The 26,050-nt window shown below is 42.4% G+C and overlaps 1 protein-coding gene across 8 annotated transcripts in view; it reads left to right on the top strand.

The window, feature by feature from the left end:
* WNK2 (WNK lysine deficient protein kinase 2) overlaps positions 1-26,050 on the top strand; it is a 647,264-nt gene that overhangs the window by 298,794 nt on the left and 322,420 nt on the right. For 6 of the 8 annotated variants that reach the window (XM_085624584.1, XM_085624586.1, XM_085624588.1 and 3 more), the window contains 3 exons: positions 1,184-1,380; positions 16,187-16,339; positions 19,814-19,987. In XM_085624584.1, the coding sequence (XP_085480710.1) occupies positions 1,184-1,380; positions 16,187-16,339; positions 19,814-19,987 (524 nt within the window). The remainder of the gene's footprint in view (positions 1-1,183; positions 1,381-16,186; positions 16,340-19,813; positions 19,988-26,050) is intronic. The other 2 variants (XM_085624585.1, XM_085624590.1) reach the window with 2 other exon arrangements.

Below are 26,050 nucleotides of genomic sequence, written 5' to 3'. Positions count from 1 at the left end.
AAAGTTCAGTGGTTGCGTGCTTAACTCCGCCTTGGCCTACATCAGTTAGATGTGGACGGCTGCTCAGCGAGGCAGTAGTGACTCTGTTCAGGATGTGTGTGTCCCTGGGAAGGGTACTGTGCAGTGCATGAGCACTTAGTGTGTGTAGGTCTGTGAGGAATACATTACATGAGAGTTGCTGAGCAGTGCTTGTGCAATAAAAGAGCAGATGTGCTTGCCTGGAGTACAATACATCAAGGGTGAAGTATTGTGCAGCTCACACCTATGGGGGGTGTGTGTGATCTATCCATTTGTGCTCTGAAACACTTGTAAATCAGTGCAATTCAATGCACGTATTCTTCCATCGATTGACTCTTTCTAATTTCTTACACAACCCAATCCAAACAACCATAAACAAAACTCTCCCGTACATGAAGATGTATGCGCACTGCTAAGGTACCCAGACCTATTGGTTTTCCTAATGCTTGTTCTCAGTGATGTTGCATTCTAGGCGGCTGGGGTTTATTTTAAATCTGTGGTATGTGGGAAGTTTTGTACAGCCAGTGAGTTATTCAAATGTTTGTTTATGTCCCAAAAAGATTGTCTGCTGTGCTTTGTCCCAAATAAATTGTTGAAGGGACTATCTGTTTCTTTAACATTGATTAAAAATATTATATCAAATGTTGCCTAGGTCTTGAAAAGCATACATTGGGTTAAACAGCTGGAAACCATAGATACGTCTGCTGCTGTACTTGCTGTTTGCTCAGGTCGTTATTCAATGCAAGGCATCTTTGCCTCGAGCTGATATCGTCCCAGAACAGAATTACACTTCACTGTGAGAAGTAACAAAAGTCATGTTGTCAAGAAAATAAAAACCATTGTCCAATGGCTAAATTATTATGTAAATCCATTTGCCGGGGTTTGTTCAACAGTAACTGAAGTGTATTGTAAATCAACAGGAAAGGTAACCTGTATTGTTCTCATTTTGAATGTTGTTGCTCAGAAATTCGTTTTAAAGAGGCTTTACCATTCTTTGTTTGATTTTGTAACACTGAAAAATGACCTTGTCTAGGTTTGAGACAGTTTGACGTGTATATTTCATTAGACTATAAAGAAGGGCAATGTACAGCGCGAGCTCCTTAAGCAGTTACGTCACTGCGTAGGACTGGCTGATCCCTTTGAGTAAACGCAGTTTCTTTTTCAGCCGACAGCACTTTTGACAGTGGCCAGGGGTCTACTGTTTATTCCGACTCCCAGAGCAGCCATCAGAGTGTCATCTACTCGTCTGTGCCCGAGTCCGCGTCTCCTGCCGTCCAGCGTGTTTACAGCCCCCCTCTCGCGGACCACCAGGCCGGGCCCCACAACCTGCCGCAGCAGGGGCACTTCCAGCAGCCGCCCTGCGTGAGTTTACACTCCAAGACGCAGCTCAACGCTTTATTTAACGCGCGTGTTACTTGTATAATGATGCTTCATGCAACTGTGCGGTTTGTGGTGTGATTTTTCGCAGTGTTGTTCCAAAGTGTTTCCTTTGCAATATCATGCTACATGTTCACCATTTAGTCATCTTATCGCAAAAACTGCAAGGTATACAATTGCAGACAATTTTAAAAATAAAATGGTAAGTCTATCTACGTGTGTATGCACTCACGTGTGTGTGTATATGTATAGAATGTAGTGTGTGTATATAATGTTTGTGTGATTATATATTTTGTTTGCTCACTTGTTCTGATTTTGTTTATTCATTTATACATTTGAACACTTTCATTTTCTCCATTTTGCTTTCTTCACTCTGTTATAGCCACGCATTGATATTTCTCTGTCTGGGTCAAATGCTCCCATGATTGGTGATAAAGGGCAAACATCTGTTAATTTACTTGCACAATCTGTTTCTGAATATAACCTTGCTCTGAGGCGGAGTAGTACTTCAGTCATTGAAGCTAAAAACTCCAGTAGTCGCTTTGGCGCTCCCTCATGTCGTATGTGCTGCAATGCGTTTGGTCAGCAAGAATACACATCCCCTTTGCTGCAAAAAACAGGATATTCCTTTGAAACTGGACAGTCTGGTCCAACAAGGACCATGCACAAAGGTGTTGTCTACCCAACGGAAGCACCTGACGTACAGACCTCCAGTGGCGTTCAATGTTTATTACATACACTACCTCATGCTTACTGCACCTACCGTCGTCACAGTGATTCTGTAGTTGACTCTGCTTCGACTGTTCACTCACTTCCAGGACCTTTTCCAACAGAGCAAACGGAGGAAGACATTGAAAGCATTCAGAAGAACCAGGAGCTAGAAAATGGGGCTAGTTTGAAGGCAACAAACCAGTTAAGTTCCTCCGAGGGAATGATCAGTCGGCTCCAATACAACAAGCATTCCCCAAAAACAGCATTGTTGCTGCCTAAACATCAGTTTAGGCCAGGTTGTCATTGCTTAGACAATGAGTCAACAAAGCATGTGGTTGCTTCATCACTACTTAGAGAAAGCAGGCCTTGCAGAAAAAGTTTGGACCTACCTTGGCTGCACGAGTCCCTACATTTCATAATTAGCCAGAAGACTAGTTCTTCAAGGCTAGCAAACTATCCCTGGAAAAGCCTGTGTTGCTCTTGCTTTGCAAGGGAAGCCATTGCCGAAGACACCAAAAGTATTTCACGGGCTCAGGACAGAAGTGGAGTGGAAAACCTGTTGAACGAAGAGCCCTCGCTGGCGCCTCCAGCTGTACTTTGCAACAGGATTCCTTCAGCTGTTGAAATCAACACCTATGATGTGGTAGGTTTGAGAACTTCCTTACTCTGCTTAGTGTTACCAGAGTGGAAAACTCCTGTCCTTGTTCCTTCATTTCATATCCGAAAATGATGGGATACCTTCTTCCCATTCTTACCTATTGTTTTGTCCTCAACCTACCTCAATGGATGTACCTTAGACCCAGTGCCCTGCATGTAAGTTGAACTGTTGTACTTAAATAGTACTACATATAAATATAATTGCCAGTGTATGTGTTCCTTGGAAGGTGCAGGGACTTATGAAGGAAAGAGTAATATGACGATAGAGATTAAAAACTTATCTTATGGAGGTTGGGCAACTGTCCAGGCTCCCAAACCAAGCCTCCTTTTACATGCATTAGTATTGTGTCCTGTATCTCCAGTATTTGGTAGTAACATCACCCTTGGTTTGAATCCATCAGTTAAGGTCTTCAGCTAAAGAAAAACAGCACATGAAGCAGCACATTTCTTTTTTCCAGAGCTGTTGCATCGCTCCTCTCCGTCCATGCAAAATAATATTTGATTCTCATAGTAAAATCATACAAGTCAAAAGCAATAAATATTGTAATGTTTGTATAGTCGAGATGTATACATCATAGTAACCGGCTCCAATGGAATAATAGTTTTAGATGACTAATTAGTTTATTTCATTATAATAAGTACTTTAGCAAGACTTGCAGAAATATGAATCTTAAACCAAAATCAATTACTTAATAAGAGAGTAACTAGGGTATATAACAAACAAAAAAACTACCACCGTGTATAAAATTAAAGAGACTTCTGTACACAACGTTTGAAAATGATATTGTAATAGATTGTAAACATGTGTAATCATACCTACAGTATACATTTATTCAATACATGCAACGTTAATACTAATAGGTTTACTGGAGATTATGGGCGTATGAGAAATGATACAGGGGGACCCATAGAACATGTAATTGCATCATTTCTGTAGAGCATTAGTTTGAAGTTTAAATAATTATTGGCCTCTTTATATATGAAAATCATAAGTTCCACGCTCTATTGTAGTTCAAGATTTCTCCAGTTTGCTACTATACTTGAAAAATGTTAGTCAGTCTCATTGAGCAGCTTCTGATTTTTTTTTTTTTCCACTCCCGGAATAGCATGTTGACTTAGTCATATTTAACAATAGCAACTGTGTGCTGTTTCTCACTGGACTCTGCTGATTAGTCTAATCCATCTTTGTGTGCCTCCCTAGCCAATGAGAATGCTTGAGCATGCTCTGATGTTGTAGTTAGGTTGTCCTTCGAAGTATACAATCACAATTGAGTGGTTTAAAATAGTGTCCGCACCCATCTTCCTTACACTCCTGGTCTTTCGCTGTCTAAATCTCCCATGTTCCTGGTGGAACAGTACAAAAGATGCACCTACAGTCCAAGCTCACACATGCTGATTAGCATCATGGATGTAGAACCAAGATCTTATCTGCAAATAAATACTTAAGAACCATGGCGTTTTGGTACTTGAGTAAGACCTGCTACAGCTGGAAGCTGCTAGTAGGGATCATTTCTCATTAGCTAGGCAGGCCCACATAAAGATACATTTTTGCTCTGATGCTAATAATCCATGCAATGATCCTGTTCTCAGCAAACTGGCTTTACTGTCCTTATTCGGATCAGCTGTTATTCTCCCTGTCAAGCTATTGTGGTTTATGGCATATTCACAATATAACTCGGCATTACAAAGATAATTGGTATCGCCAGCAATATGGGTTAAGAAATGACTTTTATACTAGTGTCTTGTGACCAGATGTACGACGGTTATATGCATGCGCAAATGGGTTTTAGACCCGTTTGCGCATGCAAAAAACCTGTGGGCCATGTACTAACCCTATTTTGCAAGTCGCTAATTAAATAGCGACTCACAAAATAGGGTTAGCGACTCGCTATACGTAAGGGGCGTTCCGAGGGCGTCCCTTCCTAATAGCGAGTCTGACTCCTATGTAAGAATGTTTTGCGACCACAATTGCGGTCGCAAAACACACGGTTTACCACCCTGTTCAAGAGGGTGGTAAACCATTCGCAAACAGGAAGGGGTCCCCAGGAGACCCCTTTCCCTTTGTGAATGGGCGCCCAAACATTTTTTCAGAGCAGACCGTGGTCCTAGGGACCACTACCTGCCCTTAAAAAATGAAATAAAAACGTTTAATTTTTTTTTGTTTTTGAAAACATCCTGTTTTCCTTTAAGGAAAACGGGCCTCTTTAACAAAAAAAAAAACTGCTTTATTTAAAAGCAGTCCCAAACATGGAGTTCTGCTGACCCCAGCAGGCCACCATCCCTGCGAGTGCCAGCCATTCCCTATGGGGTTGCAAATTGCGACTGCCTCATGCATGAGACATGCAATTTCTGACCCCATTGGGAATCGCAAACAGTGTCTCAGACACTGTTGTACATTGGCAATTGTGACTCGCAAATTGCAACTCGCAGTTTGGCGCAATTTGCAAGTCGCAATTGCCAATGGTCGTACATCTGGCCCTTAATGTCATGATCTGCAACTGAAAGCTTTTTGCGGTTTAGTACAGAAGATGTTGCCCATGTATTTTTACATTAGCTAAACAAAGCCCACAAGAAGAGATTCAGAGATTTCTAATAAAAAAAAAAAAAAGCATCAATCGAAAGTGTCAAAGTGGAAACCTCAATGCTTCGCTACGGGCCGCTGTTTATGCTCTTTAATTGGCTAAAATAACTACAAGTACAGATCATTCTTAAACCATTTGTGACTGAAAAACAATCCCTGCACTCAATCTACCCTAGAGGATTCTGGTCTTGACCAGGTGAGTGTCTTATAGACTCTTAAAATCCTCTGACACAGTGATTTATCCATAGAAAATTCTACTTGTACCCAAGCAATCAAACCACTGACAGCCTACATTAACAAAAGCCTCCAATTCGAAGACCCTTGTCTGCTGAAGTGCCTCTTGGCCACACCCCTCACGTAAAAGTCCTTCTTTAAATCTGCAGACCCTTAGAGCTGCTGCCATATTGCAGGCTTCACTTCCATATCTAAAATATCTAAAACGTGATAACTTCCCACCTTGAATCCAGCTTCATCCTGGACACCTCTCAGTCTGGTTTCCATCTCAAACATGACACTGAAACCAATCTTCCTGAATGTATGGGCTAAAAGTCTCTGTTTGTCTGAGCGATCTAGGTATATGCTAATCCTCCTTGACACCTCTGTTTACTTTCAACACAGTGGATCACAATATCCTTCTGGATTGTCTTGAGGTTTTAGTCCAGGTACTTGACCACTTTCTGCTCTGGTTTAAGCAAGGGGAGCGGTCTGCCCCGGGCGGCATAGGTTTGGGGGCAGCGGACCCCACTCTTACCTGCGGCCATCGCGCAGTGGAAAATGAAGGGACCGCCACAGCTGGCCAAAGGTCTAGCTACGCCACTGGGCTTAAGGCATTCCTCAAGTTCAGTATTCAAGGATTCAAGACTTGGAGAGTTCACCTCCCAGTCTAGCCCTTTGACTTGTTTGGGGGGGGCGGAGGGGGGGGGGGAGATCCCTCAGGCCTCCCCTTTTTTGCCCCTCCTCATCAATATTTGCAATAAACCATTATTTACTTTATTCACTCATTCAGTCTCTAATTCCAGCCCTATGTAGATGACACTCGACTTTACCTTGAAGTCACAGGAACTGAAAACCAGTTCACTAATGTCTCCCATGGACTCAAAGCTGTAGAAACATGGATGTAGCAAAACAGCCTTAATCTCAATGGCTCCAAGACTGAACTTATGGTCCTTTGGCCTCGCTACTGCTTGAGAAAAATCAACCTACTCTGCCCCACCTGCATTTAGGGAGACAGCACCTCTGTCGGAACCGGTGCCAGAAATGTGAACACCTATTTGAGTGCTGATAGTCCGCCTTAATTCACAAACTGGAACTATGGGCAAGTGAGCCTTTTACCAACTCAAGCTGTTCAAGAAAACCCTACCCTTCATCACCAAACGTGCCAGACCCTCATAGTGAACTAGCTTGTGTACATCAGCTTACATCCTACCAGATGAGTAGAATTAAATGTGTCTAGAGTGCTGGTGTTCTCCCCATCCATGGCCAGAGTAAAAAAGAAACAAAGAAGCCCCTTGCTACCAAAAAGAAAAAACTCCATTGGTTCCCAGTCAAAGACAGGATACCTTTCAAACCCACCATCTGACGTTCAAATGGCTCAGTGGTTCTGCACCCCCACCTTAAACATATTAAACAATAAACCCTCTCCTAACCCCTAAACTCCAACATGCAGAAGTTCCTATGCATTCCCAAGTCCAATGGCAAATCCAGAGGTCTCTTCTAAGTAGCTGCCCCCTCCCACCAATCCCCACACCTGTGCAACGCAAACAACCTGCTCACTTTCAGGAAACTGCATCTCTTCTAGAACACGTTTCTGGCTTTCTTGCATCCTTCTCTTTTCTCTCTGCTCTTAGAAGCAATTCATTTTTGCGGTGCACACTATATAAATATACGTAAATAAATATTCAGTGACAGTGCAGCTTGCATTGCTCTTGTGTGGGCACGCCACCTACAAAATCGTATGCAGTGGTGTGCGAGGAGTATAGGGTGGTACTTGGGCAGGCACAGCGGTCTTCCCTAAAGGGCTGTAGTGACTTCTCTGAACACCCTACTCTACACTGTGCGAGGTTGGACCTGAAGAAAGGCTCCAATGTACAGTAGATCAAAACAAACACTCCTTGGTGCATTGTGGTGTCGTATTTACCAAAGCCTCCATCAATCTGGGTGTGCACCTGGCTATGGAATAAAGGACCCTCCCTGGCAATTGAATGTCATTTATTCTCTACCACAGATAAGCAAGTAGAAATAACGAACTCCAGTTCTCAATTCAATCCAATGAAACGTTATTTGGTTGTGAAAAAGTGTGCATAAAATAGATACAATGCAATGTATTTATGGGAGACAATGAACACAAAAGAATCGAGCGTGCATCAGATACTTCTGGGTGTAAAAAGGGCTCCTGCCAGCCTAACCAACACTCTGATTCAATCTGTGTGTATATAGGACCCGAGGAACTGGAGATGCACATCTGTGATTGAGCAGAATCCCGATCGTGGATGAGAACATTCACTGGCAATATTAGGCATCGTTGCTACTTCTGCCAGCAAAATTCTGTTCTACATCCTGCGCAGTAGCAGATCAAGGATGTCCTGGGCTTTGTTGCAAGCAATGAAAATGGCTCCATTAACTCATGTTCACATAGTAAAATAGAGCAATTATCAGGGTTCAGTGGGTCCCTCAGGGTTCTGGGCCCTGGTTCTACTGCAACTGCAGTTTCAAAAACTTAGCCTAGCATCGGACTGGCGCGGAAAATAGGCCAGTCCAACCCTAGCCTCGCCTTTAACGTAAATCGTGAAACTGAAAATGTATTATTTACATTCTTGTTGCCATTTTCTCAGCCAAGAAGTGTACAGAGGTGCATCACCATGCAGGGGCTTGTCGTGCAAATCTCTTCACCGATTCGACTCCTTATATAAGAGACGCTGGCAAATTAATTCTGCGATTTAATATTTTCCCTGGCATTTGTGCAGTTGTTAACATAAAGCGTTGGTTTTTAAAAATGAAAAGGCATCATCCGTTTCCATTTACGAGTCACAGGGGCCAGAACGAAAACCAATATCTCCCTTCCATCCTCGTTAGTGTAAATACATCGACCACTCTGACCTGTAGGGCAGAGTACATTTCATAATGCAGTTAAGGTTTCTGCGTCTGCGGAGTATAATGATGCAGTCTCTGCTGCGTTCGTGGAATATTAATGCAAACTGCTGACTCAGAAGAATGTAAAACTGAATGAATCCATTTAATTTCATTTCCTCTTCTAAGCCTGTCCTTTGCATTCTTCGAAAGGAGCTCGAATTCTAGGAATGCGTCTGCTTCCAAAGTGAGCTTCCGTGCTCGGTCCTACATTATCCTCCAGACAGATGTTAGTAGAAGCATCTCCTTGGCCTGGCTTATTTCTTGGCAGGCATCTGTGCTGATAACTGTGGGTGCTGCAGATAGTTTATTGGCAATAGTTGCCTGTGCAAGCCCCCCTTTAATTGATTAGAGGGTGCCTCTTTTCCATTGCAACATTAGAACTCCTCTGGTGCCTTTCTTTCTTCTAGTGAGACATCGGGGTTCAGCTACCACTGTTGCCATAGCATTGTGCCCACACGTTCAGTTACGCACGCACAACAGTGTCCCAAGGCCTTCCCCTGCTATTCCTTCCATGCAGTGCTTAATTTGTAAAATAATAAGTACCAGGGCCCTGACCAGGAGACTACTGCAGCTTGCACCACCCATTGCCCCGGTCATCGCGGCCAAAACAACTACTAACCATCTCTCTCGCCTTCAAGTGCGACAGTTCAGATTATTCCAGGGCCCCAAAGCTAAAGGAATGGCTGGGGAGGCAGGTATAGTAATATTGAATGTATATTGTATTCATAATCCTGTCAATCTGCTCATCTCTAAATTAGATGAGCAGCGCCACGATGTGGCAGACTGTCATAAGTGCAGTGTTTACAATTAAGTGCGGGTGCCAAGCACCGGAAAACACCAGCTCAAATGAAGCACTACTTCCATGTCACAGGGTTATCTCCCCTCTCCCGACTTTTCTTAAATCCTGTTTTGTGCGACTAGTCAAGTTCATTTCATTACATGAGATAGTAAAATGGTTCCCTTCCCAGGGCTTTCTATCCGAACCACAGTGAAGTCGCCCTACCCTGGACATTTCACAAACTCCATTGTGAAACCATACCCAGACCACTCCAAAGTGGCCATCGAGGAAGCGTCTCCTCCGATGCACCATTATACAACACCACCATGAAAACCAAACTGGTGCCCCCAACAGGCGATTCTATACTAAACATAGTCCAGTTGTACCTAGATCTTTCCACTCAGATCTCAGTAGAAAGATTCCCCATAAGCCAAAGTCCACAAATACCACTGAGCTACTCCTCAAGTATAGAAATAAAAGGGGAAAGAACTGGTTGGATATTTTATTCATAGGTTTCCCTGGCAAGATTAAAATGGTACAAAATATACTGCGTAGGGCTTTTACCCTGCTGCACATTAATCTGTGAGCCTTATCCAATATATTGCATAGATTGCACTTTGGAAAAATACCTGCTGCGTTTGTGTGCACGTTTGGTAATACTTTCTACTGGACAAAACTGTTGTTGCTTCAGTGCATCCACATCACAGCAGAGGTTTATGCCAAATCTCATACTTTTGGTAGTGCCCTAATTATTTGACTTTACAGTATACCACACCTCTTATTGCAGTTCATTACTGTCGGAACCCCTTTTAGAGGGGCACCTAGGAATTACTGGGCCCAACCGTGGATTTTGAGGCCTTTTACTCACTAGTGGTTGCATCCTTGGAATGCTCAACAGTATTCTTGACCCTGTTCTGGGGGGAACAGGGTCAAGACTGATTTGCATATGGCTGGATCCAAACTGGGGTGGCATGGTGAGCAAAAAAATTATGGATTTAAACCCGATCTCTGACTGGAGGTGAATGTTTGACAATGTTCAGTATTCTGTCCATCTTTTTGTATTGCTATAAATGCTCACTAGTAGGCCTTACTTAAGAGTCCACTCTCTCAGGAAGTAGCCAAACATGTCTTTGATGCACCAGCACCTAAAGCAGCAAGCCCCCCAGGGCCAGGTGTGCACGTATCAAGTCTTACACGCTCCAGCAGAGAGGAAGCATTTACTGTCTCTGTGGGTGCCCCAACCGTGGGCACTCGGAATGATCCAGTCCTGCTTGGTCAAGTCAGGCTGCACTTGGGAGGAGCAACAGCACCCAGTAGACGTGAGCCCCCTGTGTGCTTGTGCAGCCGGATCCAGCAGCTATCGGAGGTGCTCTGGTGCTTCCTCCTCCAAGAGAAGTTCAGCACTCCCCACTGGGGGATGGAAGGATTTATCCTGGCACTCCTGTTCTGGTCCCAGTGAGGTTGATGAACTTACAGCATCCTCAGTCCACAGGGCAGGTTTGAGGGGCAATTTGTCAAAGCTTGATTCTGACCGTCTCACTTCAGTTCATGGGTAGCTTCCCAAACTCCACAAGTTAACTAGTACTACCAGCCCCTTCTAGAATACAGGGCTGCAGTGGTACTTGCACAAAAGTCACCAGTCCTTCCTTCATGGCAGTCCACACCACAAAGGCCGCTACTGACATACAGGGTCACCACTAGGCCCAGCAACAGTCTACTGCTTGGCAGTATTCACTTGCGCAACAGCCCCTTCTGGCATACATGGCTGCAGAAATGGTACAGTACAGGCTTCACGCTCCCCACGTGGTACTTCACTTCCTTCTATCTTCATGGTGGCCATCTCCTGACAAAAATGGGTCAGCAACCTGATTGTACACATGGACAACGGCCCACTTGGTGCAGCAGCCTTCCCACTGGATTTCGCTGCCTCCAACTCCTCTTCCTCACTGGGCACACTGGTCCTTGCAGGCAGGCAGGTGCTGGTGCTCCAGAGCAGGTGTTCTTGGTTTCCCTGGATGATGTCTCCTCACACAGCAAGGAGATTAACCGGCCTTGCCCCCCCCAGTCCTGGTCACAGGCAAAAGTCTTGCCGAGCTTCCCCTCCTGGCTGTTTGGCAGATGACACATTTTGTGGGTCTCAACCTCGCCTTATAGTCCATTTCCATTCACCAAAAGTGATTTAGGATCTGGGCCTTTGAAGTTTTCTGTTGGCATTCTGATGCTTTTGAAATATACACTTTTCTTCTCTCTCTTCCTCTTGAAAGGCTGTCTCTCAAGTCAGAAGCCATTTTAAAGTTGATAGTCCCATAGCACAGGCCTTGGTACGTGACTAGAATTTACACCTTGATGTGAGCAACAGTGATATCTGCATTAAAGGGTTAAGGTTGGACTCCAGTCCCACTCGTCATGATTCACTTAGCCTCCTCTCCTTCCTGAGAAGTGTCCAGGTCACTTCTTGTGAGCTCTCACTGAATCAAAGAGCACCGTTTCAAGTTTAAAGGAGAGTCTCTTTATACCTTCTCCAGTATGCTCCACCCAGCTCACAGGAATACAACAATACACAAATTGGTCTTGGGGAGGGGAGGGGGGGGGGGAGGGGGGGGGGGGAATTCCTCTACTCCACATGACTTCACCAGGCAGGCCTAGGCATCCCAAAATGGAAACTGGTGTCCTCCATGTAAAGTACCATCACAGGCACACTTGTACTCAGTGTATGTACACAGCACACACACTGTTCAGTACTGTTACCTCCGTGTATTGTGCTACCCCAGGCACACACAAATTCAGCACCCACAATCATTATGAGCTCTATTCTGTACTGTATCCTTTCTGTAATGTGCCATGGTGTGCTACATGCAAGCCCACCCACTGCTAGTTCACACATTCACCATGAGAGCATTGCACCACACTTTACCCGGCATGTATTGTATTTTATGTAAGCACACATACACCCAGCACAAGTTTTAATTGAGCACACACTGCAGAGCACTACATCTCTCCTTAAACTTAATCCTCTCTGGTCCACATACTCCCATTGCCTGCACTCACCATGCATGCATGCACTGCACAGCACTGCTGTGTCCCTGTACTGTACCCTTCCCAGGCAAACATTCATCCAGCTCAGAGTGACCACTCCTGTGCTGCTCGGTGCTCTAAATACAGCTGATGTAGGTCAAGGGTGAGTTAAGCACACAGCAACGGAACTATGATAAGATGAGTAAGCCTGTAGGCCTCACATCATTGCCACAGCTTAAAAAGAACCTGTTCACTTCTACTGACCACTACACGGTATGCTGCCACCACCGCGCTTGTACTGCTTAATTCTTGCTGAAGGCAGTAGCCTTCCACCACTGAGGGTACAAGACCGCAATCTGTGAAACAGGCCTATATCATACTGCACACACATGATCCGTGTTTGCCTATGACAACAAAAATCAGCATTAGAGAGTCAAGACATAAGAACTGTTGGGCACACAGGGCAGGGGTATATTTCCATACCTATGCAGAGGACTTTTCCTTCCTAACAATGACACATTAACCAAGGCATCTCAGTGCAGTCGTACTACAATTGGACATTCATTATATAAAGGATTCCAATCAACCACAAAGCAAGTTGGGCAGCCTTTGCACAGCCATAAAAAGCATTGGCAAACCAATAAGTCTCGCCATTTAGACCTATTGTTTGCTGATGTTGTGCAGCATTGGGCAAAATAAAAAATGGACAAAAGCATGATACAGCCACTGGTTACATCATTTAGGAGACTTTCATATGTCATCATGTATGCGTGCCTAGGAAATGACAGTCCCATTTTATTTATCAATCTGAGATGCATCCGTAAGTTAAAAAAAAAATGTATATAATTTAGTACGCAGCACTTTATGATAATGGGACAGGAACCATTTCCTCTCTGGCCTTCCCAAAAATTGTGTGCATATTTATTTAAGGTCTGTTGTAATGTGCACACATCACTGAATGGCAGAGACTCAGATACCTGACAGAGAAACGCATTCCATACCAGCCAAGCAGACCTTTGCAGTCCCGGGTGAAATCTCTTCTCACTATGCCCCGCATTAGAAAAACACGCTAGGGGGGGGGAGGTTTCTCTTATCTGGCCCTTTTATATTGGAATCTGCTACCCTCCCATCTACGTAAGTGCATGGACCACTTTCATTTTAGAAAACATCTCATCTGTTTCCGATACTAATACTGCTTGCCTATGTGCACTGTGGCGCTGAGATATCACTTCCCGGGTGATTCATGCGCATTATAAATTATATTAACATATCATAGTAACATATGTATACATGTTTATATCCATCCATGTGGCTGGGGCAGCAGTCAAGGAACGGGTGTGGGCAGTGATGGGGAGTGGGTGATAAAACTAAAAAGAAAAAAATTGGTGGTGGGGAAGTGAAAATCAGCACACATGGAGGTCCAGCTCAGGGGTGGGGGAGAAGCTCTTGAAAGATAGAGGAACATGAAGGATCAGGGAAGAAGCACACAAGGGAAAGCGAGCAACACAGAGCACAGGGAAGAAGCACACAAGGAGAGCGAGCAGGAAAACATATGCATCCTTATGAAGTGCTTGAACAAAGAAAAAAGTAGATCCTTAAAAGTGAGCAGTAGAAAGGTACAAGGTAGCCAATCAAAAGGATAGTAAAATGGTTGTGCTCTAGGTAAAGGACAACTGCAAGAAATGGAGGGCAAGTCATGAAAATAAGAAGCTAGCAAATGAGTGCCAATAAAGCCAACTCCTGGTAAGCAATGAGTGGACTGTAAATGCACTTTAAGTTCTTGGGAAACCCACAGTCGATCTTTCACAAAACCTAGCAAAACAAACAATAAAAACAAAAGTTTGAATTGGCGATACTAGGGGTTTCATATAGGTCGACGAAGGTGTGAGTGTAGAGATGTTATATAATGCCCTTATTCGTGTGTTGAAATGTATGGAGGCCCAGTGAAATTGAGTGCGTTCATCCAACAAGATACTTCTCTCATATTCCCATTTCACCTACCCACTGGATTAAGATGGAATGAGCAACGGTGTCTAGAGGTCCAAAAGGACCATAATTGACACCACAACTGTGCCCAATGTGGTTTGTAAATCACGCACTGCTGCATTTAGGGTATGTTCATTTACATGGTTGAATTTGAGGCTGGGCTCATGAGCTTGTAGTAATTTCTGTAATTAGGTAGCTGGAAATTCACTGCACAGTTGCAATTTAGTAGCAAGTAGGAGTGAGATGGACCAATAGAAATTACCATGAGATAGGCATTGAATTAGCAAGGGGTACCTCTTGCTCCCCCCTACTCCAAGTCTTTGGTACTATCACTCTTCTAAGTGGCTAATCACATAAATCGGCCAACTTAAGTGCACTAATTTCAAGCACTTTGGTGGATCAAGGTGAGTGGCAGTCTTTATTCCAGGTAATTTGACCTCCATAAACTGTTCAGGTATAGGTGCAAACTTGGTGAGTCTGGATGTTGAACAAGACAGCAGATCAGAATTACATTTAATCCGAGAGAACCCTGTATTTCCTGAAAAAAGTAGATAGATCTAACAGTAATATTTGATGGACAGTATAGATGAATGAACTCTAGTATCAATGAAGTGAGGTACTTTGCAATTACAAAGGAGAACAGATGCACTTAAAATAACAAGCTTCATTAGTGGTCTCGTGGTGCATAACCTTTGGTTTTTATTTGTGTGGGAGGAATGCCATCAATTGCTCCTGTGATCCATTGGTGACAGCTAGTGGAACAAAGAAGCTTATAAAGGGTTTTGCGGAGTGGGAGGAACATAGTAACTAGCTTTCCTACCAGCCTACCATACCCACAGAGCCTCCACTGTCTTTATTGGTGATACCACTTGACCTTGCAGTACTTCTGCCACAGGACCGCTGGGTTGCAATGACGGTCATGCCGCCCTATTGAGGGCTGGATGACCATCTCTTATTTTCCATGCCTGTGCCCCCAATGCAAGGCATGGAAGAAAGAGGTAGGGAAAATGAAAATATTAAATGTCCCCCAAGTGCAGGGACACATCTCCTTGCTCATGTAGGACATATACATTTTGTTCAGAAAAAAGCAAACTTCCACTTGGGCACCTTTTTGATCTCAGAAAAAAGTTTGTTGAGCAGGCATTTTTAAAAAGGTGCCTGTTTGGCAGCCTTCACTATTGTGAAGGGGGCCGCCATGGAAGGAACCTACCTTTGTAGATGTGGGATTCCTCCTAGGCAGGTGGGGTCTCAAAACTTGGCGGTATGCCTCCACCAAGTTGGCAGAGGTCAATGACCGCCACCAAGGTCTAAAGAAAGCCCTACTTGTTAATAGCTTTGAATTGTTGATAAATGAATTACTTTGCTTGATTTCTTTTTTTGTTGTTGTTTGTTTTACAACTAATCCAATGCAAAATGTTTAGGCATTGTGCAAAAGATATTGTACCAAATTATAAATTTTCGCAAAGAAGTGTATCAACACCTAAAGGAGTATAAAAACAGGATCATAGCAAGCATCCAAGCCCCTGGAGAGGACAGGAGGCTGCTAGTCAGATACTCGTACCAAAGAGATGTACACTGGCTGGTGGCCAAAGTTGCTAAAGCTCTTCTCAAACATAATACACAATCCAAAACAGTCTGGAAAGCTTAGAGAGTCCTTGCTTAAAAGCATCGGAGTTGTATTTTAAAATGTTGAATTTAACGAGGAATTCATTGCAATTCTCCACCTTTTTCTCAGCCTCAAAAATTTAAATTATACCCCTGGGCCTCTCAGCTGCTTTTTTATGTCTTTGTTTTATTAAAGTAGACCGACTATGGCACCTACTCTCCCTGTGCATCTGATCCCTTTGCTTACCCTCCTCTCTTTGTCTGATATGCGTATGTGCACATGGAGCCAATACTGAAAATATTGAAGCGTGTATGTTTGTCATCATCAGCAGGGTCTGGGATTGGTCACAACTTCGGTTCCCATCGTCCCACAGCCAACACAGCAGCATTACCAAGAGCCTACAGTGACTTTACCAGCAGTGCCCCCACCTACAGTTACTTCCATGCAGTATGGACTGCCTCAGTCTCTCTTGAACAGCCAGGTGAGGACAGGACTTTCAAGTAACATTTCCTAACTTACTGTCTAACCTATTGATACTCAACAATAGTAGAATTAGATATTTCTGAATAGTTTGTATTTGGTTAGGCTTACCTTGATTTGTGTTAACTTCGCTGATTTGAAAACCATCTTTTATGGTGTACAATACAATTGAGCGACTCGCATGACCAGGCAAAGCCATCTTGCCCTAATTTCAACAGACACAATGGAGGGAACTCATTTCAGGAAGACTTCTTTTACGACCTACCGGATGTTTGTTGCGTTATGTTGTACTCCTACTTATATGCTAGAAATACTTCTATATTGTCACATCCAGGCCTTATAATTCACTGGGCATTTTCCCAGTGGGCTTGGGGCCCTTGGAGACAAGGTTTGAAAGCCTTGGGCAGCTCCTGGTTCCTCTTTCAGCTTCCCCAGCTCCCCGGCGTTACTTGCAGCAGGATGGGGGAGGGGAGGCTTCAAGAAGAACAAGGAGAGAGAGAAAAAGTAACAAGAAAGTGATCAGAGTGAGAGAAAGAGGAAAGGGAATGGATGGATGGAAAAACTGAGGGCACGCAGAGGGCAATGGGAGTGGGACTGGTTTGAGCATTTTCGACTTTTGGTTCCCCAGTCCAGCCCTGGGCATAGCTCTGTAGTTAAAATTGATGCCTCACTCCATAGGAATTCAGATTTTTGGCCTCCCTTTGTCCAGTTTGCACCAATCTTGGGAAAAAATAGTCCAGGAGGATATCTTATAGCATGCCAAATTTGATGTAGATCGGTAAACAGGCCAAAAGGTATAAGTGGATACCAAAATTGTATTTCACTAGCCTTTACAATTGGATTTCCCATAGACGTATTTATGCATGCAACTCGGAGACTGCTGAATGGATGGTCACCACATTTTTAATAGCACAACACCCTTTCGGTCATCGTGTGCCTTTTCTTGGTTTGGTGAAAATCGGTTTGTCATTTTGAAAATGGAAGGGAAAATCATTGTCCAATACACGTCAAAGTATGTTTTCTAACAAGTTTCCAAACTCCTAATGGGGATGCAAACAGTAGGACTCAAGTTTGCATGTTGTTCATGCGCACTGGATACCCAGAAATGTTTTCCTCCTAATGGTAACAAAATTGTGTTCACAAGAAACGAATCCCTATGTTCCTCCCAATGTTTGCAAGAAAAACTTAAGTATAAAGGCGGTAGAGCTGACGCATGTTTCATAAGAGAATGACAGGCCGGAGACCGATTAAAATATGGCCTTTAGACCCGACCCTCCCCACCTCATGGGGTGTCAGGCCAGGGACCTAATCTTGCTCGCACACTGCCTTGCCCGAAGGTGGAGGGGGGGGGGGTTAATTCCCTCCACTTAGGTTTCACTGAGGGCTGCTGCACCCCAAATCTACAAGGGCCTGCCCAGGTTGAGTGATCTGCCATCAAGACTACAGTATGTAATGACCTTGCTAGGGATATCTCTTGCTTTAAAGTACAGCAAATGTTCCCGCACTGGATTTGTAGTGTGGGGTTAGTTGGGAATATGCAAAATCATCTGAAAATTAAAAAATGCTGGAGAATCTCTGGCACAAAACAAACAAGCTCTGGCACAAAACAAACCAGCACTGACAAGGCCTGTAGGTCTAGTTTTGCTATGCCAGCACACACCTAGGTGATAATGCAGCCTGGGTACAGTATCTGTACAATTTAAAGCACCTGAAGCTCAGCAGAAAATTCAGAACAAAGGTATGGGATATAGAGAAAGATATGTTCCAGAGAGACACTGCAAATAGTATTTTTGCATGTCTGAGTGTACATGCTTTAGCACATTAATGAAAGACCTATTGGCTTTGACAATACTTGTTTTAAAGGATGCCATTCTTTTAAGGCATATTACCTGCTAGATCTTCTGCTCAAGACCACTGAAGTACCATGCGTATATGTAGGAGCAGCTGAATTATCTGTTATTTTCCCACATTTTCATATGCTTGGATTTACTGTTAATTCATAATGCACTTTCATTCTAGCAGTTGGATGGTTATTTTTATTCTCCATCACAGGAGCTTTAGGTGGTGTTCATCCTTATAAACTTCTTGCTGAATTGTAGTTTACGGCTCTTCTTTCTGCATTTTACCATCTTCTACCCCATCTGCAGAGTACCTGGCTAAATTCTGTGTTTATTGAAGTGGAATATTTGAGAATTATATTGATTCATTCCTTGCCTCTCACTAGCTACTATAGCCCAGTTGTAAGGTGTATGTTATGCCTTTAACATCACACTCTTGAATCTGTGCAGTAATGCACACTATATGAACATTTGAGGAAATTGCAAGGGATGAGATGGGTCAATTGTTGGCAGAATCAGGGAAGAGGAAGTCCTACTGGTCATTTATCCCTCTGAGAGAAAGCAGAGGTGTTGCGGTAGGTGAAACGACCCTTCCAGAAGAGGCAACTCCAGACCCCTCCGAATTAGCACCGCTGACCTCCACCCAAAGTCTGTTGCAATATGCGATGGTCTACTGTATTGAAAGCAGCGGCGTGGACAAATAGCACCAGTGTTGTTAGCTTCTCTGTGTCCCTTATCCTTTCAATGCTCTTCACTATAACTGAGAACTGTTCCTGTTCACACCCAGAAATATAACCCTAATTGATATATATCTAGAGCACTTGCTGTGTTTGTTTCTTTAAAGTTACACAACCATTTCATCCATTTAGCTGATTATCGGGGGCTGTTGGTCGGTAATGCTGCATGTCTTCTGGGTTTACATTAGGTATTTTCAGAAGTTTAGTCACTTTCTTTAAATGGTACAAACATAGTATCACACCCCATTATTGTGAGCTTTGATGTTGAAAGGCCCCCCTCTAGCATTACCATTTGCAAACCCAAAATGTTTAATGTATTCTAGCGATGCTAACTGCTCCTCCATTTGACAAACCGTGCTAGTTCACAGGTAACCTTTGAAAAATGCCCACACAGTACATTCCAGTGGCCTGTAGGATGCAATGAGTTTTCTAGTAAAGGTACTTTGCAACTTCGAATATCTCACACACCTTGTTGCAGAAAATTGTCAACTTATTTGGTATTTCGCTCAAGGCTCGTGCTCTCAGCATATAACATGAAAGAATCTTTGTACTTGACACAATTTACTAATTGTTTTTAACAATGTCTCTTTAAGATCCTTGGTCTTTGTTAGATTTTTTTTCTTGGAACATAGTATTTTGTGATGACGAAGTTTTTGAGTTTGTGACAGATTTAAAGTGAGCTTGGCCTAAACAGGATCTTGTACTTTTCAGGACATGAAGATCAGATTTCTTGACAAGCTTTTAATTAACGTTTATAATTCAGTTAGGGACTACTTGGTATCAAAGGCATAAAGAGTACAGGCAGACTTCCACTCTGCCTTTATTGCATAGCATATTAGCGAAGCTTTAGAAATCTAATATATTAATCGTTGTTTTTCCTTGAACTTATTGGCTCCACAGCAGTCCACTCAGTGTCCCATGCAACCGGGTTGTGCAGTACAGCCAGTTTGCCCCCTGCCACCAACCTCCCACCCGTTTACACAGTACCAGACTCAGAGTACTGTTCCCCAACTTGCACCTCTACTGGCTTCTGGCATTCCGCTGCCACAGCTTCCTCAAGGGAATGTTGTTCAGGTAGGAGGTCGCAAGACTACAAAAAGCATTCATCCATGTCAGAATACCTTGCTTAATGTTTTCCAATTGTTTGATTGCATGGGTAGTGTATATTACAATTGCGCTGTAAAATGTTCTGTTTATTGCACCGGTGGGTCCTATGTTGGGAGTCCAGAGCTGGAGTAGAACTTTTAATGAGTTTGGTGAGTAGAAAATAGTGCTATTTATGCATGCATTGTGCCTATGTTACAAATTGATTGATGGCCCCAAGAACTTATGGTTTCCACTTCAGGGAGGTGGTTTCACCAGTTAATTGAGGTCATTACAAACTAATAACAAAACATACATATCTAATCATTTATTTCTTTGCATTGTTCTACTCTTGTGACTACCAACTCTGAATTGATTTAATTTAAATTGATTTAAATATTTCTACTCAGGTTTCCTGATGTGAATCTAGCCTAGGAAATGGATGAGCCTACTTGACAGTCACTTGTGAAAACAGTTTGATAACTGGAATTCGCTATATAGAAAGTTATGCACTACTTTCGCAGACTTAAAATAGCAGTTTTATATGGAATTAAATATCCTCTCTGCTCAACCCATTCCATTAAGACTTCTTTGTGGTATAATAAGTCATTTGTCATATTTTTGCAGTGCGCAATACAAAAACTTGGTTCTTCGTTTCGAGTGCTACTTGACGGACAAGAATTGGAAAACTGAGTGGCACCTAAATCAGATCTGGAATAAATCATGGGTATTTAAAATTTCAAATGAGCTGAGGTTTTGTATGCAAAGGGCAAACGTTTTCAAACCAAAAGCACAAATCTCCTGACCGATCAATTGTTTTCAGTGCTACGAGGGATTTATGCAGTAGTGTCCCAAGGCGCATATTTCTTCTACTTGCCGTCCCTCTATCGCTTTGACTTTTGGTGCCCTCTTAAAGAATTTATCATGAGCATACAGAATAGGTAGAATAAATTGGCTTTTTATGCTTCCAGTAACTCAAAAAAGAAAAATCTGTGTGCTCTTTTCTCTTTTATAATACTTGAGGGCAAATTTGAATCAGATGCCCTTTGGGTTTTGTACTGTTCATGGATTAAATCTTCAAGTGTTTAGCTTGACTGTTTTCTTTATAGGCTTATTTATCCTTTGTCAGACTCTCTGCAGTCAGACGTTTGTTGTAATGAATCTACAAATACTGTGTCATGCCCCAAAAGTAAGTAGTCACTTTACATCTGAAAGTTTTTAATCATGATTCAACTACTACCACCACCTCCCCTGCCAAGCGGTGCCTGACAGCCATGCAGTAGAGATTGAACCTGATGGAGAGCCTTATATTTACATTTATATGGTGGTTGAACCTCAATCAATTAGAGTGGGAGTAGGTTCTATACAATGAAATCTTGGCATGCACAAATTTGCTGTACAGGAAATTGCAGTGAATTAGTCTTGAGTTGAAGAACTGGACAAAACCAATCAGTGTGAAAAGTACGTGAATCAATTGTGAACAATAGTCAATGCTTCGATTTTGGTATTTAGAGCAATATGTCCTTCAGCTGAAGCATGCCAAAGAAGACTTGCATCTTCATATTAGCTTCATGTATGTTTATGTTGAAGATCTCATACAATTATTACAACTCTCCAGGCAGGAGCGTTCTCTACTAGAGAATGAAGCACAAGCGAAGATTGTTCTATAAGTGCGCACTAGCTTCCAGTCCCTTTTTGTTGATGTGTTGATGAGTATCGGGTGATGCCTGGTCCAGGTTTTTTGCTGATGTCACTAGATTTCCTATTCTGCTTCCTCAGTTGATTTTATTTAGCACTTTGCAAAAACAGTAATATTTGGAATGAGTTTTTAGTAAACATTAATGACCATTTTGCACTGTATTTTTGAGAGCACCTGCCATTTTTGTTGCATTCTTAGAGTGCAACTTGAAGTGCTGCAAAGGTCTTCCATGGAAGTTATGAATACCTGAACAATACAGGTATGCCCTGTAGTCCAGTCTGCTCAGGTAAAACCTCCGCTCACCTTTTGGTGGCATGCCTTTCGGTGACCAGGCATTATTCAGAGAAAATGTGTCTAGCTGTGGTGCAAAATAAAGCAACCACTGAAACAATCCAGTAAGAAAAAAAGAATTGTATCGTCAAAGTTTGAGTAAAGTAAGAAAGCATAATTTAAGTACATTGGACAAAGAGTTCAATTGTTAAAACATACTCCACAATCACTTTCAAATCAAATGAAACGCAAAATACATAGAAAAATTCATGCATCACCTCTTGTTGACTTTTGAACATTTGCCATCAGGTCAAAGTAGTAATAGGTAAAGATGACTTGAAGGGATTTCATTAAATACTCAGTCAAATCTGTTCAAAATAATCACTTGTTGGTCTAGCCCCAACTGGTAGCTAACTATTGCAATCAAAACATCAATGTCGTTATTTAAAACATGAATATTCAGCAAAAGATAATTTTCAGACACTGGTATGTCTTCTTTGCAATGATAAACAGTTTTTAATGTGAACAGAATTAGAAAGGGTACATTGGAATACAACAAAACACCATGATGGAGGAGATACAAAAAATAAAACCTTCAAATCATAGGCGTAAAAATCTATACCAAATAATAATAGAGAAGGAAATGAATCTGGAAACAACATACAACAGTTCCTAAAAGCAACCAATGCTGAGGAAATGGATGTATTTGTCGATGTTTGTAGCCACTACATATTTTTCTTGAAGCTCGATCCCATTGAGCGGCGTTTTTTAACATTCCTATTCGGACTGAGACTATTGCCTTTCCGATGTAGTTTTGATATCTATAGCAGCTTATTCATAAGGCCCCTTTAAAGTTTTTAGATCAAATTGCGATTCCTCTGGTTCAAATTGAGTGCTTGACCAGATCTAAGGGACTACTTTAACAATCTACTCTTCGTCCTGAAGATGGTCTGATGGACAAATCTGCCACAAAAGACCGAAACGTCGACAAATGTATCTATTTCTCCAGCATTGGTTGCTTTTTAGGAACTGTTGTCTATTCTTTTCAGATTCATTTCCTTCTCTATTATTATTTGGAATAGATGTTCACGCCTATGATTTGAAGGTTTTATTTTTTGTATATCCTCCATCATGGTGTTTTGTTGTATTCCAATGTACCCTTTCTAATTCAGTTCACATTAAAAACGGTTTATCATTGCAAAGAAGACATACCAGTGTCTGAAAACTATCTATTGCTGAATATTCAGGTTTTAAAAAACTACATTGATGATTTGATTGTTCAGTAGTCGGCTACCAGTTGGGGCTAGACCAACAAGTGATTATTTTGAATAGATTTGACAGAGTATTTAATGAAATCCCTTGAAGGCATCTTTACCTATTACTAGTTGTTTTGCCCAAGCCTCCAAGGGTAGATTGCGTTCCCCACTTTCCTGTTACTACATCAGGTTAAAGTGGAATGTTGTCTCATGATGAATTTTACTTTCACACTTAGAAAAAAATCCAGAGGTCACAAATGAGAAGCTGACCCAAGCTGGATGGACTCATCTGCTTTTAATTCTACAATGCATTGTCTCTTTTAGCATACTATTATCCAACACTGCCTTTGACAATGCTTGACAATTAAATGTTTATAAAGCTCTCCAATACCCTCAGGGCTTGCGGGCACCATATAAATCTCTTTAAATAAATAAATATGCTCCCTGTGGATAAAAGTGTAAAATCTATGCAACTTTCAAGCTCATATGATTGGCTTGACCCACTTCCGAACAATTTTTTAAAATTTGGGACATAGATACTTTTACTGAGCTCAAAACCTTTCCACAGGACCAGCCTGGAACCATGGCATAGCTACGCGTTGGGCCGCCAGAGGCGGCCCCTGCGTTTGCCACCGGCGGCACCTCAATCTAAGAGTTGAGGGTGCTGGTGATTTCTACTGCCTCCGCCACGCTACAGCCGCAAATAAGAGGGGGGCCACCCCAAAACTCGCCCTCCCTTTGCTACACCACTGGCCTAGAAGCAATTAAATGAGCAGACTCCAGGATGCCTGATATTTTTTGCAGGGGCCTTCAATCAACCAAAGTCCTCTGAAATCCTAGTGGTAAGTCACATTGAGTGGCTATCATCTGAGAAGCAGTGACCGACTTGTTGCCTTTCTCCTTTCAAACTATGGTTTACAGTTTGAACTTCAATGGAGTAAAGATATTTTTTGTTTTCCTAGTCTTCTTTAAATAATCAACCCACATCTCCAGTGATCCTGCCCACTCTGAAAAGGTTTTAGGGGTGTCCTGCCACAGGCGCAGGGCGAGTTTGTTGCTCATAACTGATTTAAGTCCATTTCAGGTTTCAAGAACTCAAGTTGATTGTCAGTTCCACACATGTCAGCAGCTCCCTGTAGTTTCACAGGGCCTGCTCCAAGCCAAAACATGCCAGAGCAAATGTCCACCAAACACCACCAAAGTTTTCACCAGGGCCAGGTACCTCTTTAGACCTGGAGGCCCCATTCAGGAGGCACTATAGGGTACACAGAAATCTCTACACTGAACTTGCACTCTTCAACACACAGAATAGTAGTTATGTATATTTAAGAAAAACACAAGATATTTGAGAGAGGATATCTAACCAACGCTAAAATATTTTTCACTCTTATCTTTCCCTTCCATTCAGTAAAGTGATATAGGACGTTTTGTTAATTCAATCTAATAAGATCTCCAATTATTGATGAGTAAAATGACATTGGTTACGGATTCCTCCCAGTAAACAGCCTACATGTTTCCCTACAGAAAGAACAGTATCTCACGTGTTCTGTAGGAAATAGGCCAGCATCTGCGGATCTGTATCCCAGAAAGCCTTAAATCACTTTCTTGGGGAACAGTAACACCCATAAACATTTTCTAGGCATAGGAAGATGTCTTAACAACTCCACCCCTTGTCTATACTATTTGTCCACCCAGGCATTTGATTGGATAACACGTTCTATGGTAGAAGCTAATTGAACTTTGATCTGCAGGCCAGACGTTTTCCTACAAAGTCATCAGTTTCTTATTGGGAAATATTAAACTATCATTCCTCATAGCATTTTTACAAAGAAGAAATCCGAGTCGGATTTATTGTAACAATGTGCTACAAGCTAAACCACATCCTGCTGAAAAATTATAATATTCAGTAAGAGCACGCCTGAAATAATAATAATAATTTATAACAACTTGACGTTATTTGAAGAAATGTAGCTGCAGCTGTAAGTGACTTTAAGCCTGCTTGTGACATTCAAGTCACAGCGGTATATTTTGGTATTTTGAGAGCAATTAATTTATTCCCCATAAACCTTTAACTGCCCTTGTGCCAGGCATGCGTCATGTACTTTTACTGTTAACATACAAAATGCAAATTTTTCATTGAAATGCCTGGCTTTGTGCCAGCCAGGCGTTCTAACTCAGAGTAGGCTCAGGAGCAGTGCTGCAGGACAAGGTCCTTCTGCACATAGGCTGGAGCATGTCCAGCTGCAGCAGAGGCCAGCAGCGGGCAAATCCTAGGGGGTCAAAAAACATAAAAATCTAGGATTTTGGCACATGAACAAAGCAAATTGAATTTATCAGACAGACTCTTTATTTGGGTTGGCTAACTATTTTACACCTATCAAGCAGAGATGTTTGGGTAGCAACCAGGTGCCTGGCACTGGTATTTGAAGTCTGGCACATGGGCATCTGGCTGAGGAAGAAGTCCCACTATAGCAGAAGGGATCACACAATGCATGGTGAATGGGTCATGGTATGGGCCTTTCCTGTTGCAAAATCTCTTCATAATCCCTCAAAGGCAATTTGGCATTGTTTTAATGATCATATTTATTGCCCAACGTTGCCAACCAAATTGGCTCATTTAGTCGGATCAGTGAAACTAAATTCTCATTACTGTTGCATGAACCAAAGAAAATGTTGACACTGGGGATATATAAATTCACAGAGTAGTTCACCTAATACATGTTCCTACCACTACCCAGTCTCTCTGATAGTAATCATTACTAACCTGGAATTCATTCCATACTCTGAAATGGTGGCAGATTCAGTCACTCACCTGCTCCAAATAATTTT

This window comes from Triturus cristatus, chromosome 9, assembly GCF_964204655.1.
Source record: "Triturus cristatus chromosome 9, aTriCri1.1, whole genome shotgun sequence".
Taxonomy (NCBI): Eukaryota; Metazoa; Chordata; class Amphibia; order Caudata; family Salamandridae; genus Triturus; species Triturus cristatus.
Note: the sequence above shows the minus strand (reverse complement) of the source record. Positions and strands in the feature narration are given on the sequence as shown.